We start from the raw sequence: 23,532 nt of genomic DNA on the forward strand, positions 1-23,532 counted from the left end.
ATGGGATTTTTGGTGRTTTTTTTTCTTTTTWTTTAATTTTTTTTTCAATGCCAAGCCTCTGGGTCTTGGCAGCACCATTTTTCCCGAAGAGAAAACCCCACTGAGCAAAGAGGTGGCAGCAGTTAACATCACAGGTAGCAAAGGAGACAAACCACAGAAGGCAAAGGCATCGCCGAGARAAATTGTTTTGAAATATTAGCAGTTCTTCCCACAGCTTCTTAATGCCCTCATTAAGTCCAAGTCCTGATTATTGCTGGGAAGGAAGAGCCTCTTTGGTAGAGTTGCAAGATGCTTTTAATGGCAAGCAGCTCAAGTTGCAGCTCAGTTGCAGATAAAGAGACGTGAACTTTCCTGCTATCACTACAGTGATGTTCATGTCACCATGTGTGTGCATGAAGGGAGGAGGACAGTGCTGAGGGTGAGGTAGGACTTTGGGAAGTCATATCCAAAATTTCAGTCTTTTTTCTACCATCCCAAAGAAAAAGTGTAAAAATAAACCCGACAGATTTGTCCCCAGTGTGGGACTTTTTTCCATGCCTCTCAGCCCACCTCCAAGTAGATAGAATTCCCTACTTAGTGAAATCACAAATTGTTCTGCAGRTGAGGTGGTCATGTACTGTTCTTTTCAAAAATCCCCCCAAGTCCCATCCAGGATACTTCTTGTCTCCAGTCCTGTGGTTATGCAGCTGCTGCAACCACCAACCTGCTAAGCCTGAGAGCCAAGGCAAATCCAAGGAAAAACCCCCTGTGCATTCTATCCACCCTAAAATCCCACAGACCAGAGCTTTTCTGGCTCATAAGAAGTGGGCTCTGTCCTCAATTTTTTGATTTTTTTTCAGAATTTTCTCCAATTTTCTCAAATTTTTGATGTTTGATGTGGAACTATGTGGTTCCTTCCAGCCAAGAAAACTGGGGAAAAGGAGCCTGTGGAAGGATATTTGCACTGTGAGGCRGAGCTGTTTAAGATGGACCTGTTCAAATGCATGCACATCTTAGGGCCACCTAGATTAGGTCACCCAGAATTGCTTCCCTTTTTCACTGAGTAAAGGCCAAGAGTGGGTGATGGGGCCACCACGTTGCTTTCTAAGCCTCCCCTCCTTCCAGGGCTGTAGATTCCATGCATGTTCATCCCTATGCCAGTGAAGGGCTCCGTGTGGGAACCTCCAAGTGACTCCTTCCCTTTTCCTCCCTTCCTYGCAGTGCCCAGTGCGCCACCCCGGAAAGTGGAGGTGGAGGTGCTGAACTCCACTGCCATCCAAGTGTTCTGGCGCTCTCCAGTCCAGAACCGCCAGCATGGCCAGATTCGCGGYTACCAGGTGCACTATGTCCGCATGGAGAACGGAGAGGCCAGGGGGCTGCCCCAGATCAAGGATATCATGCTGGCTGACGCCCAGGTAAGGGCTCTGCTGCTGCCGCTCTCCTCTCGTGGAGGCTTTGAGGGGTGGGTGCTCCAGCCACCTGGTTCTTCCTGAGCAGCTTGTTCCTGGCAAAAGGAGATGAGTGTCTCCTGTGACAAAGGTACCTGTTATCTCTCTGCAGTTCATTTGTGCTCCCAGACRATAGCCATTGTGGAAGGGTATGAACTGTTCTCCCAGCACTCAACTAAGCTCCATCCGTGTGTCTGGGAGGTCTTTTAAGACAGGCTAAGGCCACAGTGGAGTCTACTAATTTCTCCCACTCTACTTCTTCTTTTGTGCTGGCCCGGTAACTTCTGACCTTGTGTGGCTGCTTGCTCAGGGACTCCTTCCTCATGCTGCGTCTCTGTCTTTCCCCTCTTTCCCCTCTTGTATTCTCATGTGCAAAACCTCTCTTGTTCTCTGTCCAGTGGGAAACAGATGACACAGCTGAATACGTAAGTAAAAAAAATTCTCCCATCCTGGTTCTGTCCCTTGCCATCCCCCACTTCCATGTTGTGTTGTGGTATTTTCCTTTTCCTTTATTTATTTATTTATTTTGCAGTGCCAGTGTGTGTGTTTTAAAGCCTGTTGTTGGTATTCCCATGCACTGTCCCCCCTGCTCAGTTTGCTCTGCAACCCGACGTGATCGTGTCRTTTGTCCGCAGGCGGCAACGCTGCAGGGTTCTCCCCTGGGCTCTGGAGAAAAGATGAGTCTGCTGCTCCTCCGCTGGGAAGCAGCTGGAAGGCTGAATTTGGGACCAACCTCTCTTGAATATTTGCTTAAAGGCAGGATGGTCTCAGCTACCTCTGCCCTTCGTTTGTGTCTGAAAAGAACAGGTTTAAAAGCAGTTGGTAGTTAGAGCCCCAGAACTTCCAGACTGTCAGGGCATGTACGAATGGTCCGTGTCCTTAGAGGGCCAAGCTTCCTAGATAATTGTTTATAGGAAGCACTGGATCACTATCAGCCCTTTCATGTTCTAAGTGGAACTTCAGATCAACCTGGCAGTATGCTTGACTTTTGCTACTGCTGTTAAAATACTGAACGGTTTGGGGCATCTTACAGCTACAAATGAGAAGGAGAAAGACTTTCCTTCCTGGAATAACAGGGTCTGCTCCTACTGAGCAGAAAGTATGCATGTCTGCCTGAGAGTGCCATGTGCCCTGCAGAAGTGAAGGGCCTCACAGGTAGAGAAACTGCATCATACAAAAGGCAAAATCTCTTGCTTGAAATCTTAGCAAAACTCTGCAGCAAAGGACAGGTCTTCCTTGACTTCTAGAAGACAAACCTGCCCCTCTTGCTAAGGGCTTCTAAGCATATTCATTAAAATCCTGCTGTTTGAAGTTCTGCTGTTCCACCTCCTGCTCTGCTTTGGGGCTAATATTTCCAGGACGAGTAAACTTCCCTTTGCTGCCCTAAAATTTAATATTCATAGGACTAAAGGGGAAGTGGGAATGAGGGAAGGGGAAAGCCATAAAACAAGCTTCAAGATTCACATCTTCCTCCTTATCAGGGCCTCAGAGAAAACCCTGCAGCATATGCCCCCGTCCTGTGTGATTTAGCACGGGTGTTGCTGTTGCATCGCAGCCCTGTCTGTGAAGGGCTGTTCTTGAGGCCCGTCTYTTATTTAGCGCTCTGGAAGCCAGGTGTGTTGAGGCTGATAGAGGATGGAGGAAGGCGGGTGCTGGGGATTTAGCAGAGAGTTTTGGCGTGCAAGCAGAAAGCGTCGTCTTGCACTTGGCGTTAAAGCAAACCCTTTAATATCATGAAGGCATTAAAAATATCTAAGGAGGGTAGGGAGGGAAGTGGTGGAGGGAAAAAAAGTGTAATCTCCTTGAAACCAGTGAGAACTCCTCTGAGACGGCACAGTGAAGAGGAGCGCTTTGAAGAGCAGCAGCGGTTTGATGGCTGAAGCAGTTTGTGTGGAGATAGGGAGTGTGTTAGAGGTGGCTCTGGAAGAGAGCGCGTTTGAACCAGGTCTCTGCAGAGGGACGCGCTGTTTGCCGAGTGCAGCCTGCGTGCCTCCTGCTGAGGGGTTGTAGCAGCCTTCCCCCTGCCACAGCTGCCCAGCTGCTGGGGATTGTCTCGTGGTTTCATATGTATTGGATGTTCCTGCATGCTAGTGAAGGGCTGAGACCCCTGCAAGGAGGAGCCGCCTGCTTGTGTGTGTGTCAAGGTACTCACGTTGTTTTCTTTGGCATCTTGCAAACAGGAAATGATCATTGCTGGGCTCCAGCCTGAGACTTCGTATTCCATCACTGTAGCCGCCTACACCATGAAGGGAGATGGTGCTCGCAGCAAACCTAAAGTGGTCACCACCAAGGGTGCAGGTGAGAGTCTGTTCCTGCCCTTTGGGGATTCAGCAGGTCCCTAACACCCCAAAGCCAAGAAGCTCTTCCTCTAGACTCAGCTTCTTGCACCCTTTCATGAAGAGGACTTGAAGCAGGCTGCCCCTGAGAATGAAATTRTGCCTAGTAGGGTAGAAAACATTCCATTCCTCCCAGGTAGCACTCCAGGCAGTGCTGTCCAGTGCTGTAAAAAAAAAGAAAAACACACAAAAGCAGCCAGTAATGCAACAGAAGATGAATTCATGGCTTATCATCTGAATTCAAGTGCACTACAAGTAAATAGAATCTGTGCCCGATCAGACCTGTACGGTGACACTGGAGGCTCTGTAGCTTTGATGATTGGTGCACACACAGGTACCTCAAGGAACAGGAGACCCAGAGGTCTGTGGTAATGGTGCTRACTTGCAAAGAACTGAAAGGCAGCAGGGAGAGACTGATGGCTGTGCCCACTCTCCTCCTCTTGCAGCACTGTGGGTGAATGCAGCTCTCCTGTTTGCTGAGGGCTAGTGATTGCTCTGAAAGCAGCCTGCTGACAGTCCTGACCTTTTCTGGCATGTGTTCCTGAGACCCGGGCTCTGTCTGCCTGTACCACCCAGATTCCTTCCCCTTGACCTATTCTTTGTGGCAAAGTCAGCCTCAGTGCAGGGGACGCAGGGCTGTGCTGGGTTGGCAAGGCCCGAGTGGGGCTATGACAGGGGCAAGGGGGCAGCCCTTGCCTCTCTAAGCTATTCTGCTGCGGGCAGAAAGGAGAGATTGGCTCCCCRCGAGTCCTCTCAGTGCCTGCTGTCTTGCAGGCTTCTCTTTCTGCCCCAGCTTGCACCTTCATCCCATTTTCTGTTCTTGTCTTCACACAACGAGATTTCGGTCTCTTCTCTCTTGCCTCTCCTGCCTGCAGTCAGGAGCTGGTACGCAGGAGAGCAGGCTGCTTTCCAGGACACCACGTCTTGCGGGTGTCACCGCGCGGTGCGTTTGGGTGCCGGTATCCAGGCTTTGCAGTGTCAGTGCCCTTAAGTCTTCTTCTTCACTCAGCCTCTGCTCCTTTCCCGTCCTGCTTTTCCCATATTTCTTCTCACCATCCTTCTGCTTCTCTCATTTCCTTCTTCCTGAGACTTTTTACCGTTTCCACTGTTCTCTCCCTCTCTGCATCCCTTGTCACTGTCTCTTGTCATCTGTGCTCATCTCTTCCCATTAGGATTTGCAGTGCAGGTGATCAGTCACAGAGGGATGTTTTCCCCAGTGCCACAGCTATTACCCAAAACTCAATTTCCCCAACTCGAAATAGCTATTAAAAAAAAAAAAAAGCACTTTTCAAATGGCTCTGTGACATTCTTATCTTCTTCACAGCATTGAGTCAATAGACCTTCTGAAGGAAAGATTTCTTTCTTTATCATTCAGGGCTAGGGGCTGAATTTAAATACTGTAATACATCCAATTTTCTCCTTTAGTGTCCAAACCAATTGCAAATAAAACACTTTACCCCACCTTTCTTCTCACCTTTCCAACAGACAATATTTGTTGTGCAAATGTAATATTTTCAAGCTCAGCTGATTATAGTAACATTGGTGATAAAAAGCAAAGCATAGAGGTAATGGCATTGTTTTTCTTCATAACGAGTTCCTTTAGCTTTTCCTTTGCTACCACGGTGCAGCTTTCCATCCCTGGCTCCTCCGCCCGCTCCGTGCCACTTGCAGAGGGGCCGGCACCTCCTTTAGACTCCATCCTTTCTCCCTCTGCTCTTCAGCCACGAGAAACAGCAAGGCAGAGAATGGGAAATTAGATGTCKGAAAGTGGAGTGAGCACAAATGATGCATGGGCTGCTGGGGTCAATGCCCACATGGGGCCACAGCCTGGGCCTCCCTGGGCCGCGCATGCAGCGGGCAGGGCCAGCCTCGTTAGGCAGCGGCACMGCAGAGCACCAAGGGACCGCCAGGTTAAGCAGGGAGTTAGCTGAAAACGCAGGGAAACCCTGGATGAGCACCCAGCCCCCTTCCTCTCACACGCTTTTTGCTCTGGTTCCGCTCCCTCCGCGCATCCTTCTTTCTGAACCCAACTGGCTGATCAGACGCCTGCCAGATTCGCTTCAGCTGGCCCCGCGCCTGCTGCTCAGGACCTGGGGCTGCCCAGACCTCCTTTTCCATCCTTCATTACTTCACCCTCAGCAGCTCCGGCCCTCCCAGCCTGAGCCAGTCTGTTCCCGTCTTTCTGCCGAGCTGCATGTGTCACGGGCAGGGAGGCCGGGAGGCGGGATGCCCTGGGGCCTTCCACCCAGCTCTGCGTGTTTGGGTCCTTGGTAAAGGGGCTGTGCTCAGCCTGTGCTGTGCAAAGGAGAAGAAATGACCCCAGAAATGTGGCAGTTGAAACCCCAGCAGTGCATCCCATTATACACTTGATAGAGCCCTGCCTGGATGGAGGCAGGGTGGCAGCAGTCCTGTCACGGGGGAGATGCTGAGGTACATGGACGTTAGGTGGAACCTGGCCGCTGAATCGGGCAGCCTCCTTCTGCAGCTCAGCAGTCTCCACATCTTCTTCCCAAGCACATGGGCCTGCAGTTGACTGACTGTATCTCTCTCCTCTCCCAGTCCCAGGAAAGCCCATCCTATCTGTGCACCAGACAGCRGAGAACACCCTTCTGGTGAAATGGGAGCCTCCATTGGATGCGGAAGGCCAGGTGATGGGCTACCGGCTTCAGTTCGGCCGCAAGGACGTCGCCCCGCTGGCGACCTTGGAGTTCACGGCCCTGGAGGATAAGTACACGGCCCCCAGCATCCACAAGGGCGCCACGTATGTTTTCAAGCTGGCTGTGAAAAGCCGGGCTGGCTTTGGGGAGGAAGCTGTGCAGGAACTCACCACCCCTGAAGACATCCCCAAAGGTTACCCCCAGATCCTCGAGGCGAGCAACATCAGTGCCATGTCGGTCCAGTTTGGCTGGCTCCCCCCCGTGCTGGCCGAGAGGAACGGAGCCATCGTCAAATACACCGTGGCCTACCGGGAAGCCGGTTCTCCCGGCAACCCACTGGAAAAAGACCTGCCCCCCTCCCCAGAGAACTCATACACCCTCAACGGCCTCAAACCCAACACCGCCTATGACGTTAAAATCCGGGCTCACACCAGTAAAGGCCCCGGGCCGTACAGCCCTACCGTCCAGTATCGGACGTTCCAGCTGGATCAAGGTAGGACTTACCGGTTTCTCCTCCCTCTCTCTCCTTGTAACCGGGGCTGGTGCCGGGAGGCAGAGCTGGAGAGGTCACCAAACCTCAGCCAGGCTCGTGAGTAAATGCAGAGCACTCTGGTTGCACACTCAGTCCCTCAGCTCCTCTCTGCCTTACRCCAGGTAAGTCCCTTTACCACTTTCTTCTAAGTTAAGTCCGGACACCCTTCTTACACTGGCACCTGAAGTGGGGGGCCAGTCGCTATACAGGTGGGAAGAGCATTTTCTTCAGCTTTTGCAAGCAGCCAAAAGAAAACAAAAATAGCAAAAAAGCCTCAAACGTGACCTGGGATGGGTTTCCTCACCTGAGCATGCTCAGAAATCCAGCACCTCGTTCCTGCAGCAACCACCCAGGCGCTYGGTGTGTGCCGAACACGGGCAGGGTGAGGCGGAGCCGCGCACCCTTCTCACTGCTCCCCGGGGTTAGGCACAGGGACAGGAGCGCTGGGAGAAGGACCTTGGCAAAACTCAAGCAAAGTGTGGAGGAGGGAACRAACCCTTCCATGCCCGCAGCTGCAGCCAGTCGCAGACTGGCAGCCCTTTTTGCTGGTGTCTGATCATCTCTTGTTTCTCTTCCTTGCTCTTTCTTCCCTCTGCTGCCTTCTCTTCTCCTTTCTCCCCTTCCTCCTCACTTTTCTTCCGGCAGTTTTACCCAAAAACTTCAAAGTGAAGATGGTGACAAAGACATCTGTCCTTCTGAGCTGGGAGTTTCCTGAGAATTACAACTCTCCCACCCCATACAAGGCAAGTGGGAGGGAGGAATCAGCACTGTCCTTCTTCTCTGTCCCCTTGGACTCATCTATTGGTTTAAATAAGAGGTTTTAAGAGCCAGGAATTCTGGCTTCAGTTCCCAGATATGGGCAGCGTGTAATAGTTAATCATTAGATTGAGGAAATGGGCTGAGAATCTGGACTGTTGAGTTGTAGCCTTGGCCGCGGTGTGACTTTGCTGCCTCTTCGCCTTGCACAGATCCAATACAATGGGCTCAATGTGGATGTGGATGGCCGCACCACCAAGAAGCTCATCACCAACCTGAAGCCCCGCACGTTCTACAACTTTGTTCTCATGAACCGGGGCAATAGCATGGGGGGCTTGCAGCAGAACGTCGCTGCCTGGACCGCGGCTGACATGCTGTCCAAGAAACCAGAGGTGACCCACAAGCCTGATGCTGATGGCAACGTGGTGGTGATTCTGCCAGACGTGAGGACCTCCGTGCCTGTCCAGTAGGTTTTTGTTAAATTGCAGGCTCAGAGCACTTGATTTGCGTTGCGGAGGTCWGTGCTGGTGCCTGGAGCCCACAGCACAGGTAGTGGCAGGATGAGCTCCATGCTTTGGCTGCCTTGTCTGACTTTGGGAGCTACTTCCCATGGCCAACAGGAGCTGCCATAGGAGCAGGGGGGGATCAAACAGGGAGACATGGCACTTGGGAGTGCCACTGAATCCACATTTATTCCATGAACAGCATTAAGAACTGTTCTAAATTAAAACTAATAATCAGTGTGCTGGGCTGTGCCAATTGGGCTGTTTGGGCTAACGTAGTCTGCCGTCACTGCATGTGATCTCTCCTCCTGGGGCTCTTAGAAAGAGATTCATTTCTCCTGTTTCTTCTGATTATTCTCAACCCTCAGGGCTTACTATATTGTGGTGGTGCCCCTGAGGAAGTCCCGGGGTGGACAGTTCCTGAACCCCTTGGGCAGCCCTGAGGAGATGGACCTGGAAGAGGTGAGTGTGGGTGKGATGGAGCTGGTGACAGGGACACAGCCAAGAGCTGTAATGGGCACAGCAGTATCCTGGCAGCCGGGAGTGATGTGACAGAGGGTGGCATTGGGCTGTGCTGTGCTGCATATTCTAGGTATCTAAATACCTGTCTGGTTTGGCTCCCTCTCCATCCCAACTCCTTTAACATCTCTGAAGGCATCAGAGCTCAGAATGTTCCTTTGCCTCCTCCAGCTTGTCCAGGACATTGCGAGGCTCCGGCGCCGAAGTCTACGTCACTCCCGACAACTGGACTTCCCCAAGCCCTACATCGCTGCCCGCTTTCGCTCCCTCCCCTCCCACTTCATCCTGGGGGACATGAAGCACTATGACAACTTCGAGAACAGGGCCCTGGAGCCAGGGCAGAAATACGTCATCTTCATCCTGGCCGTGCTCCAGGAGCCCGAGGCTGTAAGTGCTGCCTGCTTTGCCTCATCTCCTTCAGATGCTGGTGACCCTGCTGTGCCCATTATCAACCAGAGCCCGCAGCTCCAGGGGCAGCTTCCTTGCAAGCTGGCCAGCAGCTCTGGTGCCCTTGTGGCATTTTCTGTGACTCTCTCCCACCAGACACCAGAGCTTGGGGGAWTTTTTTTATTATTATTACCCTTTTTTTATTTTGTTGCTCCTCCAAAGGCTCTTCCGGTCCAGCTGTGGGGCTTTTGTGTGCAGCAAGCCATAAACATGAGCTTCAAGTGAATATGATCTTTTAGTGATCTATCTGTCTTGGAGGTTTGGACAAAGAAAATACCTTTCACACAGGTCCTCAGGGACAAGAGTCTATATTCTATAGGTTTCTGTTATGTTTTCTATATAGGTCCCCATTATAATTTTGTCTGTGCAGCAAAGATTCTCTGTAGCGACTTCTCTTCTGGAAACTGTGTGTTTGCCCGTGTGTTTCATCTCCATTCTCTCTCTGAACTCTACTCTGCAACCTTTCGTGTCTTCCAGACCTTTGCTGCTAGTCCCTTCTCCGACCCCATCCAGCTGGACAACCCTGATCCACAGCCAATCATCGATGGAGAGGAAGGGCTGATCTGGGTCATCGGGCCCGTCCTGGCTGTGGTGTTCATCATCTGCATTGTCATTGCCATCCTACTCTACAAAAAGTAAGAGATGCTTCTTGCTCAGATCTGTAACCTTTCTGAATGTCTCTACCTCTAGACCCTCAAGGGAGTTTCCTGCTTGGTCCTAAAGCAGTCAGATGGAAGGCAAAACCTTGCCCCAGAACCAGAAATGCAGTTTTGGAAGAGACTGGCTAGCACAGCAGAGATCAGTAGTGGGTTTGAGAGACCTCTGTCTGCTTCCACATCTGCCCTGTGGCACTTTCAGTAAAGCTGTGCCTGTCTAGAGACATTCTGCAGGGCACATGTGAGATGAGTTTGCCTGGTCTCTTGCCTGTCTCCTCCAGAAGAGCTGTCCACAGCCTCAGGCTCCTTCCCGTGCCCTGTGTGTGCACAGTGAGGGTGATGCCAGGGACCAGCAGAAATCATCATTGCTCTCAAGCTGATCTTCACCTGGAGTTGAGGGACAAGAGCAGCAACAATAGGGGTGTCGTGCGAGTCTGCAGGAAAGAGGAGGAAACCACCACTGGAAACCACCCCCTTTCCTTTGCTTTCTGAGCAGTTCGTGGTGATGGATGGGGATGAGGGCCCCTTGAGCACACAGAGCCCAAGAGTGAGAGCAAAGTGGCAACTGTGGCCACTGCAGGGTGTCCATAGCTGGGAAGCCTCGTACGCACTGTGGAGGAGGCACAATTCACTCTGTCTTTCATCTGCACAGATATATTTGCTTATACCCATGTCTTTGGTGTCCCAGCATGTGTGAATGGCTGGATGCACAAGAGTTCTGGGAGCAGGGACTCAGGTTCCTTGTTGCAGTTCATTAGCACCAGACTAACTGGGGAGTCTTTGCTGCTCCCACGTTCCAGCTGTGTTAGCAGAGCTAGAGCTGAGCGAGTGCTTTCCCCTTCCTTTACAACTCCTTTCTAACCTGAACATTTGTCTTGTCTTCTCTCYGCTCACTGCTTTCCTGGACAGCAAGCCAGACAGGTAAGACACCGGATTTGCCATTTGCTTAGGTCCTTTCTTGCTGGGCTGGCTGAGTGGTAGTCCTGGTTCGCTGTCTGGTGATGGGGCTTCGTTGGTACCGTTTCTGCTGCTAGCTCTGTCCTAAAGGACACTCTACACTGGACTAGCACAAGAGCATGTTGGAACTGGGGCAGCAAAAGCAGAGCAAGCCCAGCCTTCTCCTGCTTGCCCCTTCCTAATTACAATGGCCCTTTTTCAAGCTGAGCAGCAGTGGCAGTAAACGGCTCATAAAACGTTGGGTTAATGGAGCAGAGAAACACCCGTTCGTGTTGCAGTCAGAGGCAGGAGAGGGTTTTCTCTGTGTCTGATTGCTCCGTACGGCTGTCCCTGAGCCTCTGGCATCCTGGACGCAGAATCGCACCAGCTGAGCCATCCTCACCCCATTGCAAAAGCCATTGCTGCCCCATCAGCCAGGGACTTCTAGCAGAGCTGGTTTATGACTGTGAAATGAGAATAATTTCAGGCTGTTTCCAAGGCTGAGGGAGCTTTCACTGGAGGTAACTGATGGGTTTGGCCAGTGAACGATTAACAGCAGTTTCCAAACTGCGGCAAAAATAAACTACTTCCGACAACAAAGCAGTGTAATTTCAAAGCCCTGCCCCATGCAGTGCTGGCAGGGCTCATGCCTCTTCCTCTGACTATTAATGACATTAAGGGCCAGTGAGAAATGTGCTGAATAAACCTCCTCTCTACCTAAGCAATTGCTGTTACGACTGTGGGCATGTCACTGGGGGCATCTGTGCCACGCAGAGACGGCCAGGATCTCTAGACCCATCTTGCCAAATGGATTAGCACGATATATGTGAGCCCCACACTGGGGGTGCACATTCTCTCCCTGCTGGAGAAGTTCCCCTTCCATCAGCTTGTCACTGTTCCCTGCCACAGGTTATCTGCTCTTCAGATCCGCACTGGGCTTAACTTCCAAAATCTTTTTAAGCAGAATGAACCAGATCAACAAAGACTTTTAAACTGCTTCAGCTGCCTAACCTGCTTTGAACAAAGTGTATTAGGAAGCACTTCCATGTGCAGCTCAGCTGGCAGGTTGAAGAGGGCTTCACTTTCTGGCAAGGAGGTGGGACAGATCTCAGCAGGCACAGCTGCGATGGGAGCGAATGCAGCCACCCTGCTTCTGACCCCAGATTTTTAGGGTTCTGCAGATCAAAACAACACTGAAAACTGCCACTCTGACTCCTCTGCCTGCAATGAGGCACTGAGAGCTCCTACCCAAGCCAAGAGAGAAATATCAGTACTTTATGTCCAAGGACACGGCCAGGAGATTCTGTACTTTTCCAGATGATTGTGTTGGCTCTGGTTCTTGCAGGCTGTAAATGGCTTGGCCAGAGTTGGAATGTTTCTGCTCGCATTGCTCTGCAGAGCTGAGCGGAGGCTCGTGTGCGCAGGGAGGCGCAGGTGTGAGTGCACAGCTCCTCTGCTGCTGCTTGCTGCTTGCCTGAACCTCTGCTGGGGGCACCTTCCAGAGCTGTCTGCGAGCTGCCGAGGGGCTGCTGGGCCGCTGCAAACCCGTCAAATACTTCACTGATAAAACCTTCCAAATGTCGGCCCTGTTCTGACATGTTTTATGTAACTCAAACCCTTGTTCAGGACATGGCTGCATGTGGCCCTGATTTCTCTAAGAGCTGCACTCAGGTCTGCACATGACCTGCGTGGCTGAAGAGACTAAAAGGTGCATAAGCTAAGTTGTTTTGTCTTGTTGGTTTTTCTGTTTTTCTTTTTTTTTTTCACCCTAAAAGCAAACGGAAAGATTCAGAGCCGCGGACCAAATGCCTGCTGAACAATGCAGAGATCACCCCACACCACCCCAAGGACCCCGTGGAAATGAGGCGCATCAACTTCCAGACTCCAGGTAACCGGCTGCACACCAGCCTCTCTCCCTGGGAAGGCAGCACTGGAGCAACTGYCCTTTCCCCAGCCTCCTCCTGCTGCCTCGAGGCTACTGATGCTGCCCTTGAAAGCCAGGGCTGAGCCCCGATACGGCCGAGGAATCTCCAGCCTTGTCCGGGCTGTGCCGAGAGGAGCCTTTGCTGGGAAACCGCAAGGGCCTCGCACACACTCTCAGCAACAACTGCAAGGCAGGAAGAAGGGCTTTATTTTTTGGCAGCTTGGCTACATAGGTGCTTTTTAGGCCAAGGGCACAGCTGCCAGCGCCGTGGCCGTGCTGAGCTTGCCAGAGCAGCGCGGGGCCGCGCACTGGGGCACCGCCGGCGCCGAGCGTGGCTGCCCGCCCGGCCCCGACCGCATCCACCACGGGCGCTTCCCGCACGCGCCCCAGCGCTCGCTGCCATCGGGCCCTGCCCCGTGGGCTGGGAGCAGGAGGGCGGGCAGCGCCCTGCAGCTGAGGCCGCATCTCTCCGCGCAGCGTCCGTGCGTCACCGCGAGCCGCCGCCGAGCCAGCTAGAACCTGGCCTTGCCTGCGCAGCGGCGAGGCGCGACGCCCCCCCGGCCTCTGCGCGTGTGTCCCCATGCACATGCATGTCCGAGCCACCTGCACGGCACCTCTGCGAGTCGCCACRGCCCCAGGGCACCGCCTCGGCACCTGGCGAGGCTGCAGTGCCCGCGCAGCAGCACGCAGCCCTGCCTCCCAGCTCCTGGTGCTTCACGAGTTGGAAGGGAATTGATTGCGCTTCTGGGGGGCTGGCTGTTGTTTTCAGTTTGTTTGTTTTTTGGTTTTTTTTTTTTTTTTTTTTTTTGCTATTTTGTGCTTGTTAGTAATGTTTCTGCAGCTCTTTCCCCCTCTCTTCCCAGTCCTGTCCTTAGCGTTGTCTGAGTTTTCTTGGGGTGAGGTTGTGAGTTGCTAGGTGCAGGGATGGCCGGGGAAGCACCGAGGCAGCACCGAGCCGAGGTGTTTGCATCCAGGAGTTAAGCACAAGCCCTTTCCTCAGGCCCAGCTTGGGAGCAGTTGAGTCTCGGCATGGGGATGGAGGAGGGTTCAGGGCTGGGCACAGGGTGAGCAGCCAGGCCCCCCAGGCAGCTGCCCTTGCAGGAGAGGCTGGAGGTGCCGCAGGTGCAGCAGGCACCCGATTCTTCCTCTAAAGAGGCTTGCAAAAGGCTCAGCAAAGATCTGCAGGTCCCCAAAGGCTCCAAGTTGCCCTGTCTAGTTTGAAGAAGATCCTGCTAGCATTTCTTTGTAATGTCGAGCTGAAGGGAGGTTCTGCTGCTGCTTGCTATGTTCTGCTCTGGAGCTGGCAAAGCAGGAAAGGGTTGTAATGGATCTGGGGGAGTCACCTGCCTCCCGCAGCATCGGGCTGCCTTGGGTGAAGATGGGAATAGCTGGAAAAACAGGCACTGAAGGCCGTTGGTGGCCATGGATAGGAGGTGGTGCACTCAGCAGGCGGAACCCTTCGTAGCTGCTGCCCAACTGTTTGAATTAATTATTTGGGGCTTCGACAGGAGCCCCTGGGCTGCCAGATGCCCTAGGCCCRGGCAGCAGAGGCTGGGGAAAGCGGGAGGGGAGGACGTGTGAGGGGGAGAGGAGAGCGGATCCTAGCGGCCCCATCCCTGCCTAATCAGCACCAAAAATAACTTTCTTTTCCTCTTTAGATTTATGTTGGTTTTTTTTGTTTTTTTTTAATTAGCATGAAATTTGAGAAAAAGTGTATATTTTATTTATTTATTTTTTACTGTTTTCTGCAGATTCTGGTCTGAGCAGCCCTCTCAGTGACCCTGAGTTTGACTTTGAAAGTTAGTTCCTGTGTGTTTTTGTTCCTGTTGGTTTCATTTCTTCCCTACCCCTCCGTTCTTATTTATTTCTCTTTTGTCATTTTTCCTTTCCAGTTCTGTTTTGTTCCTGTTGTTTTCGTTGTGTTCTCTTCTTTTCGTTCCTTCTGCTTTCCTTTGGGTTCGTTTCTTCGCCGCTCTCTCCGTGTTCCTGCGGTGTTTGCCCATCTCATCCCTTCTTTGTGCCATGTTTGTCCGTCCTGCGCTTGCAGTTTTACAGTCTGAGAGCCCGGGGCCCTTTGCAAGACGAGAGCAGGAGCACGGGAACAGAGGCCGGCGGTTCCCGGAGCCGCAGCCTGTCCCTCTGCGGCTCCCTGGGGAGAAGAACACGGGGTTGAGGCTCCTCTTCGCCCCGTCGTCGAGGCCGTTGCCTTTCTCTTGGCTTCACATCCTGGTGCTTCCTGGTGGGGCCTGGGCATCCCTGCGGTTTTGTGCTCCATAACATGGGGAGAGGGAAACATCTGCTGCCCATCCTCATTTTGGAGAGAAGAACCAGGAAAAAGGGCCCGTTTGCATCCGCGCAGGCATCCGTCCTCGGCCCCGGAGCAGCGGCCGCCCGTGTGCGGTGCCGCCGGGAGCGCCGGGCGCCGGCACGCGGAGCAGATGCCGGGGGGACGTCGGCCGGCGCGYGGAGCCTCAGCTCCTTGGTGATAAGATCAGAGAGATTGAAGTGATTGAACCCTTGGATGAGACCAGCTCTGACAGACTTCATCCCCATTAGSAGCCAAGATCCCAGCAGGGATTTGTCAAGTGCTTTTTGGGTTGGATTTTTCTTTTTTAAATCAGGCAGGGAAGTAGATGGGAGATTTTAGCTGGCAAGTGGGAAGGAGCCCACGCACGCCGCTTGCACGCAGGGATCTGAGGCCTGGGGCAGTTTTCTGAAGCTTTTCATCCACATGCCAGATTTTCACATTGATTCAAGTGGCCAAGGAGCCACTTAGACCCGCAGTCAGCGGGTCTGAAAGGAGCAAATGAATTGGAGCAAAGCCAGGGGAAGCTGCTGYGGCACGGGCAGTGCCCTGCAAGGCCCTGCGCCTGGCTCCCACACTGCCCAGGCCTCAGCAGCACCCCTGGGTGCTGGGTCCAGGGTCATCGCTGCAGGGGTTTCTGCCTGGTTTTGCTGTGACGGAYGCTAGCAGCAGTTCTGTCCTTAAGGGCACCAACGAGTGGGTCCCCACGTGCCACCCACTGGGTGGTGGTGGCTGGGAGCCAAATATCCCCCTGCAAAGAGGCAGATGCTTCTGGGGACCTGGACATGTGGCGCATTTTGCCAGGAGCTTTTGCGAAGGAAACTTGTGCCCTGCCCCGAGGGGGACGTGACTTTTTGCTCCGCTCAGCCCCATGGCTCTTCCCCGTGCAGCTCCATGTGCTCGGGCATGGTGGCACGTGCTGCTCTGCCAAGGAGCAGCTGGGTTTCAGCTTGTTTTTTAACTCATTGCTACCRGGCTTCGTGGTGTATTTTTTATTTTCTTTGAGTGTTTTCCAGCATGCCTGGTCGTTCCTGGGGGTTCCATTGGCGGCACTGTGTTGCTCAGCRAACCATCTCTAGCTTTTTGCAGTGGGTGGGCAGTGGCAGCCAGGCCCTGCTGGGAAGCGAGTGGCACGGGGGGASTTGCCCAAAGCTGCAGGCCCCTCCTCGAGCTGCCGGCAGCGGCTCCGTGCAGGGCCCTTTGCCCCCTGCTCTCCAGGTTTCGTGTCCTCTGCAGCGCTTGCTCTCAAAGGCAGAGGGACAGACGTGGCACTCAGTACCTGCCGTATAAACCCAGTCGGTCTCTGCGCGTTGGCATCGCGGGCAGGTTGGCTCTTCCCATGTGGGACCAGCTCCTGTATCCAGGAGCGTCCTGGATCGCCACGGGATGGACCATGGCCCCCTCCAGCCTAGGGTGGGTGGCTGAGGTGAAGCCCTTCTCCAGGTGAAACGCGTTTTGGAAATACCTGGCTTTAGGGATGGCCCAGAAATGTTGCCTCCGTGAGCCACAACGCTTCCTGCCCCGATCCCTGGGATAGCATGGAACCAGCGCAGCCTCCAGAACTCCCGAGGATATTTTTATGGGTCATTTTGGTCTGCTCCTCCCCTCTGCTCTCCCATTTTCAGCCAGGCTTCCTTGTGCTGAAAATGGCCATTTAGTCAGCTGGGAAAGGCCCCGTTGGAGCGGCCGCCCAGGGCCTCGCTCCGCAGCAGCGCCCCGCGCGCGGGCCTGGGGGGAGGCAGCCCCGCTCTAGCACTCGCTGTAAAACTGAGGATGTCACGCTTGCTTTGCCATCTCTGTGCTGAGTTTCCAGAGTATCTGACCATGCTGCTGCCACCGCCGCTGCTTTGTCACACRCCAACACCCCCGGGGCTCGAAATTCTCCCTTGCTTCCATCTCTTCTCCACTCCTGTCCTCCTCATCCGGGGCACTGCCAGGGCTTCTCGGCATGCTGCTGTCCGGGCCCCTGCTGGCAGACAGCATGCAGAAGCCTTTGGAAAAACACGATCCAATGCAGATGAGCAAAGCACGGAGAGCTTTTCCACCTTGATTTGTTAGGTAGCTACTTGAGAAGGTAGGAAGGGAGGGCTCCCTGCTCTTCCCAGAGCTGCACCTCCAGGGCAGGATCATGCTTGTTTTAGCCAGAAAAAGAAGTCAGCAACTCAGCCTGTGCTGCTCAGTTCGCGGCCGAGAAGCAGCCTCAGCCTGGCCGCGTGGCTGCCTCGGTGCCAGCCTGTCCCGGAGGAGAGGAGCGTGTCCCGTGGCCACGGCCCTGCCCTCAGCACCAGCGCAGCCCCGGGCAGCAGATGGAGCAGGGCCACGGGGCACCAGTGTCCCCAGCAAACAGCCTCCCTGCCCCACATTAGGAAGGGGCCAGAAGAGCCTCTGCACCACTGATAGCAATGACCGTCCCGCAGCGGAGGTGCCACCAGAGCGGGTAGAGCCCAACCTTGAATCAAGCAGCCCTGGCCACCCGTGGGCTCTGCTGCAGAGGGGATATCTGGAGCTGGGTGCAGAGCCAGGCCGTGGCACCCCCAGGCCGGGGCGCCTCTCGGAGCCGCGAGCTCTGCCAGGAGCTCTCAGAGCCAGCGCTGTGCCAAGGGCAGCTCGAAAAGCCTCCCCTGCTTCCCCGCATCTGCATTCCCGCCCCTCGCCCCCATCACCATGGATGGCTGCATCCCTGCCCCTTCCCGGCCCCTCTGCTGGATGTGGGGGACGACCATGGCGGGCGCGGGAGCGTTTGCTGCGTGGGATCCTCTGGCAGCGTTTGCTCATTTTCAGTCCACTCTTGGAATCGCTAACACGCATCTGCTCTTCGGATTTTCCTTTTTTGATTTCTTCTGATTTACGCATTGAGAATGGGGCCATCATGGGAACACGCTCATTATTACCGTTATTTTTATGTTCTTGATTTTTATTTTTTTTTACTTCCAAGGACACAATTTCGAGCCCTGAATTCTTCTCTTCTAACCTCCCTACTTTCATTGCAGATCTTACATTGTAATTTTTTTCTTTCCTTATTTCTTCTCTCTTATAAAATATGCAACAGTTGTGCATTTTTCTTGGTTATTATTAAATGAGCTTCTCTCCCTGCTGTCTTGTCTTTTAGGTATGCTCAGCCACCCACCAATCCCTGTTTCCGAGCTGGCTGAACACACCGAGCATCTCAAAGCCAATGATAACCTGAAATTATCTCAGGAGTACGAGGTATGAGCAAGAGTGGGTGCTGTGCAGAGGCAGGGAACAGGGGAATTTCGACAAGCCATCATGCAGACAAATAAAGCTGTTTAGGGAGCGGGTCAGCTGAAATCAAAAAGCTATTCATGCTTTTAGAATTGAGCACCTGCTCGGTGCAGGGCTGGATTTGCTTCCAGATAATGAACAGGAAAGAGCCTTAGCCCGTGTTCTTTTCCTAGCAAAAGCCTGGGCATCTTTCTGAGATGGGGTCTATGCTGGTGTTGTGAGGCCGGACTGATTTTTCTCCTGGTTTTGGAGCAGTGGGATGGGCTGGAGTTGCCTTGTCCTCTCCCGGGACCTACCGTGGCCCCAGTCAAATCCCAGCACGAGCAGCCTCGGCACCGGCGCGTCGTTGCGCGAGATGCCTTCATTGCACATGGAACATATGCCTGGGTTTTTCCTTTGTTGCTGCTGTTCAAAGACATTAAATGCCCTGGTATTTTTAGTCTAATAACTAGTCTAGACTGCCGCGTTGTGTTTGCAGGCAGCGAGCGAGGGCCGCGCGCTTCCCCAGCGAAGGGCTGGCGCGCTGGCACGTGGTCCCTGCTGCAGCTCATGGAAAGTGGCTCCAGGGTCGCAGCCCTCGCCCGGGAAGGGGCTGGAGCAGCGGGGATGGCACCCGCGCTCCGCTGGGCGCCCTCAGCCCCGCTTGGCTGCTCTGCCCGCGTTTCAGAGGCGCTTGGGCATCGTGCAGTGTCCCCGGTGCCCTGGCTTAGCTCCAGTGCTGCCTCCTCCAGCGGGAGAGCCAGAGCTAAACAAACAGCGCTAATGAAATGAAGGCAGGGCGAGATTAGAGGGATGGAGAGCAAACAGACACATTACAGCAGTATAAATACCCATTAGTTAGAAACGCTCCGGCGCCAGGGTGCAAGAGGGCAGGGGGACCCTGCGGGTTTGCAGCGGCACTGCCGGAGCCGACCCGCGCCCGGCGAGCTGGGCACGGCACAGCGAGGACAGGGAAGACGCAGAGCCGACCTAGGGCGAGCGCCGCGAGCTCCCAGGGATGGCTCGAGGCGAGCGGCGGCCGCAGGAGCCTCCAGGCACGCCAAACCCCCAGGGCTCTGCGAAATGATGAAGGAATTAAGCCCTTGTTTCGTTTAATTCTCTGGTTGCGGATTTAGAGGTAAACGTAATTAACCTAATTTCCATATCTGGGACAGCTGGACTTGGGGAAAAAAAATAAAAAGGCATCAAACCAGGCATAAATCAGCAGGACAGGCAGAGAGTGCAGTTTCCTTGTTTGCTCCTTTAGTCTGGTTTATTTGTGCCCTGTTAATCGCYGTTGGGTTTAACCACACACGGGTTCGGTGCCTTCATCCAGCGTGTCCTGCCATGGTGGTGGCTGCTCATCCCGTGTGGAGGCGGCTCGAGGCCTCTGCACGGAGCCTGCGATGGCCCCGGCGCCTCTGGGGATGTCCTGGGTCCTGCTCAGGACCAAGGAGATGGACTGGGAGACATTATGGGGCTGGGCTGGGGCTTTTTGGAGGCAAAGGTCTACTCGGGAGAGAGGAAAACATTGAATGCTGCAGTTCCCCTGTGAGGGCAACAGAAGCACAGGGTGTCCCGCATGAAGCATGGCCTCTCTGACCACTTTTCTTTCCTGATTTCTCCAGTCCATTGACCCGGGCCAGCAGTTCACATGGGAGCACTCGAACCTCGAAGTGAACAAGCCCAAGAACCGCTACGCTAACGTGATCGCTTACGACCACTCCCGCGTCATCCTGCTGCCCATCGAAGGTACCGTAGCGGCCTCCCCGCGCCCGGGCTCGCCATCGGRGCAGTATCTGCAGGGTCGGGGGTTGCACGAGCTGCCCTCCCATCCCGGGTACCCTCTATTCCTCTTCCTGCCTGAGCCTCTCCCTGGGAAGCTGCAGGGACCTGGTGTGTAGTTCGTGCTGTGCTGGCGGGGTGAGGAAGTGGRGATTAAACCTCAGAGCCTCCTGCTCTTGACAGCACTGCCCCAGTGCGAGCTAGGACACAGGGGCTCTTGGTGGTGACAAGGTGGATGTCCAGCAGTGGGGGCTTCCTTGCTGCTGGTGGGATCATATTTGAGTTCCCTCTTGGGCTGCACGTGGCTCTGCTGTGCAGATAAAGCCTTTCCAGGCAGCCTCGCGCTGCCAAGAGCTGGTGAGCTGAGCGGGGAGGATATGGGCTGTGTTAATAAGCCCCTGGTGAATTTAAAGGTTAATTTGGAGGCCTTAGCGACAAGGGAATTGCTAGAATAATCTGCCTATTTCAAGATAACTCCGAGGGATGGAGGGAAGTGCAAGTGCAGCTTCTGGGGTAGCAAAGATCACGGCGATTTGCCAAAAAGCTGCACAAATCGGGGCCGGCGCTGCCTGCCCCGCAAGGGTGGGGAGCGTTTCTCCTTGTGGAGCTGGCTGTGTTCTGGCTGTTTTCCTGCCGCGATTAATCCTGCATGAGCCGAGCAGAGCCAAGTCCTTGCAAAACTGCCTCGTCATTCATGGAGCAAAGCTCCTGGACCTAGGAACAACGGGCGCTTGGGCTGCTCCGGGGGCACCGGGCTTCACGTTGCACCTTACCAGGGGTTGGGACGGGCCCTGGCGAGCGATTTCCTCGCTGCCCGGTGTCCCGTGGGAGGAGGAGCGGAGCCGGGCATTGCTCTGCTTTTAGATCCCCACCTGCGAAGGCTGCAGATTGTTGGTGCCCGTTTGGTCGGGACGATGATGCAGCCCTAGCTCGGGGACGCCTCTGTCGAGGGCCTGTCACACAGGGGACCCCACAGGGRGTCATGGCCCCCTGTTTAAATTACAGAGCCAGCCCAGAGGGGCTGCAGGGGGGATTAAACGTGGGAGCTTGGCCTTGAGCACATTCCCGCTGCCACCGCGCAGCTTTCGCTCCTGAAATTGCCCATGGGGAAGGAGCGGGACAGGGAGCTCTCCAGAAGTTTAATCGAAAGCCCTTTGCAGCAGCAGCTGCGGTTGCCGAGTACCCTTGAGGGCTGGCAGGCAGCTCCAGCAGGACGCGGGGCGGCCGCCCCTCGAGACGCRGGTTAAGTGGCTCTGGAGCCGGCTAACGGTGGCTCAGGGGGAGCTGCCAGCACTGCCAGCTGCGTGGCCCTAGCGCAGAGCGGGCGCAGGCTCCGTGCCGCCGCTGCCAGGCCTCTCCTCCCTGGCACCCACCCACCCGCTCCGACCAGGACACAAGCAGGCAGCTGTAACCCCACAGCCTGCAACTCGGGCAAGAAGAAAGAAGGGCAAAATAACCCTAAATGGCAGCGTGTGACTTGATRCGAGTCACAGCCTGTCCTTCCAAAGCCAGGTGTTTACTGGCCAGGCCCAGGCTGGGTTTATCCAGCTGCATCCCAAGATAGACTGTGCGGTGCMGCCACTAGCTGCCATGCAGGCTCCGTGTGATCCAAGAGGTTTTTCTTGTTGTGCTTGAGACCAGTGAAGCAAGAGGCCTGTTCTGCCCCATCCCCTAACTCCTTTTTGCCGGTTAAATGCAGGAATCGTGGGCAGCGATTACATCAACGCCAACTACATCGACGGCTACCGGAAGCAGAACGCCTACATTGCCACGCAGGGGCCCCTGCCCGAGACCTTCGGAGACTTTTGGAGGATGGTGTGGGAGCAGCGCTCAGCTACCATAGTCATGATGACTAAGCTGGAGGAGAAGTCACGGGTGAGATRCACGGGCGCTGACGAGTCCGTCACAATCCCGGGCCCCGCAGCAGCCCACGTTCATGTCAGCGGGGGTTTCTGCCTGCTCCGGGAGAGGACACTCAATCCCAGGGCATGCTCTCGAGCTCTGTCTCAGAGTTAATCAYGTTGCAAGGTTCACGTTTGATTCTCTTGTTTAACAAGCCCTAGTACATGCCCTGTGATGGTCAGGATCGTTCCGGTCTCTCGTCCCCCTGACTGATGCACCACGCCGCGGTGCATCAGTCAGGGGGACGAGAGACCGGAACGATCCTGACCATGATGCGGTGCATCAACCAGTGCTTGGGCAGTGGGAGCTCTTCATTCTGGGACCATCCCTGCTGTGGGGCCCTTTCCTGCCCCTCTGCTCGGCTCTGCAAGCCGGCCAGGTTCCCCCGCGGCACGGGCTTCAGCAGTGCCTCTCGCCTTCCAGATCAAGTGCGACCAGTACTGGCCAGGCCGGGGTACGGACACCTACGGAATGATTCAAGTGACGCTGCTGGATACCATTGAACTAGCCACGTTCTGCGTTCGCACGTTCTCCCTGCACAAGGTGAGTTTTCCCACGTTTCCCAAGGTGAGTTTTCCCTTCCTCCGGGYGGGCGCAGCGCCGTGTCCTCCCCGCCCCGGCGCACGGGCTGGTGCCGCCGCCTCACGCGGCTCTCGCCTCTTGCAGAACGGCTCCAGTGAGAAGCGCGAGGTCCGGCAGTTCCAGTTCACCGCCTGGCCTGACCACGGCGTCCCCGAATACCCCACCCCGTTCCTGGCGTTTCTGAGGCGGGTGAAAACCTGCAACCCGCCTGAYGCTGGCCCCATTGTGGTGCACTGCAGGTAGGGGTTGCCTTCAGCTCRCTCTTGCACCAGGCTCTCTGCAAGAGAAGCAAAAGTTGAGTGAGATACTGGTGTGCATCCGAGGAGGAATCTGCCTTTCAGAGACACATGCAGCCTCCTAGTGAATATGCAGCAGGCTGGAGCTGCAGAGTGGGTCCCAGGCAGTGTCTGAGGAGGATACTTGGCGCTTTCCTCAAGCAGGATCTCCTGAGATGAGGGCTTTGCCGGACGCACCACATCGCTCCRGCGCTGTTAGCGAGGGGAAGCTCCGGTGCTCTCTCGGTGTGTGTGACCAGAGAGCGCGGGGCTGTTTCCTTGGCACAGTGGGAAAGCAGGAGAATAAAGTGGGACCTAGGAAGCTGTGTGAGCGTCGCCTCATCGGCCGTTAGGGAGGCAGAATCGCCTGAGCTGTCAAAGGGAGAGCTGACAGTGATTGAAGGAGAGTTTTATAGGTGCTGCAGCCTATCTGGAAGTGACAATCTGAAGGCCCCTGTGGGCTGGTAGCGTTCCTTAATTCAATTTACAATCCAGCTCGGAACGCTTGCAGCCTCAGCTTAGATAAATCCCTGTGTTCCCCAGGAGGATGCAGAGGACCTGCAGGTTACGCAGAGCCGGGGAAAGCAATGTCGGAATTTCGCAGGCAGCTGGGGACCGCTAATCCTGCCTCTCCTGGAGGATGCCATTTAAATAGTCTTTGTGAGTGGGCAACTTATCACTAACCTTGCAGATGGCAATTATTGTGCACCTCTCAGAAAATGAATAAAGAGACCTGTCAGCTCGCAAGGTGCATGAACCAGCTCCCGG

At 54.6% G+C, this 23,532-nt stretch overlaps 1 protein-coding gene across 7 annotated transcripts in view; it reads left to right on the forward strand.

Moving 5' to 3' along the window:
* Nucleotides 1–23,532, forward strand: part of PTPRS (protein tyrosine phosphatase, receptor type S) — a 75,871-nt gene that overhangs the window by 45,607 nt on the left and 6,732 nt on the right. The window contains exons 11-27 of one of the 7 annotated variants that reach the window (XM_026035256.1): nt 1,201–1,394; nt 1,826–1,852; nt 3,608–3,725; nt 6,323–6,913; nt 7,598–7,695; nt 7,921–8,174; nt 8,580–8,673; nt 8,902–9,117; nt 9,655–9,812; nt 10,743–10,754; nt 12,545–12,657; nt 14,445–14,492; nt 18,108–18,205; nt 19,849–19,972; nt 21,705–21,880; nt 22,331–22,450; nt 22,574–22,728. In XM_026035256.1, coding sequence (XP_025891041.1) covers nt 1,201–1,394; nt 1,826–1,852; nt 3,608–3,725; nt 6,323–6,913; nt 7,598–7,695; nt 7,921–8,174; nt 8,580–8,673; nt 8,902–9,117; nt 9,655–9,812; nt 10,743–10,754; nt 12,545–12,657; nt 14,445–14,492; nt 18,108–18,205; nt 19,849–19,972; nt 21,705–21,880; nt 22,331–22,450; nt 22,574–22,728 — 2,596 coding nt within the window. The remainder of the gene's footprint in view (nt 1–1,200; nt 1,395–1,825; nt 1,853–3,607; nt 3,726–6,322; nt 6,914–7,597; nt 7,696–7,920; nt 8,175–8,579; nt 8,674–8,901; nt 9,118–9,654; nt 9,813–10,742; nt 10,755–12,544; nt 12,658–14,444; nt 14,493–18,107; nt 18,206–19,848; nt 19,973–21,704; nt 21,881–22,330; nt 22,451–22,573; nt 22,729–23,532) is intronic. The other 6 variants (XM_026035257.1, XM_026035258.1, XM_026035259.1 and 3 more) reach the window with 6 other exon arrangements.

Source organism: Nothoprocta perdicaria, unplaced genomic scaffold (genome assembly GCF_003342845.1).
Source record: "Nothoprocta perdicaria isolate Ctin4 unplaced genomic scaffold, notPer1 scaffold_157, whole genome shotgun sequence".
NCBI classification, from domain to species: Eukaryota; Metazoa; Chordata; class Aves; order Tinamiformes; family Tinamidae; genus Nothoprocta; species Nothoprocta perdicaria.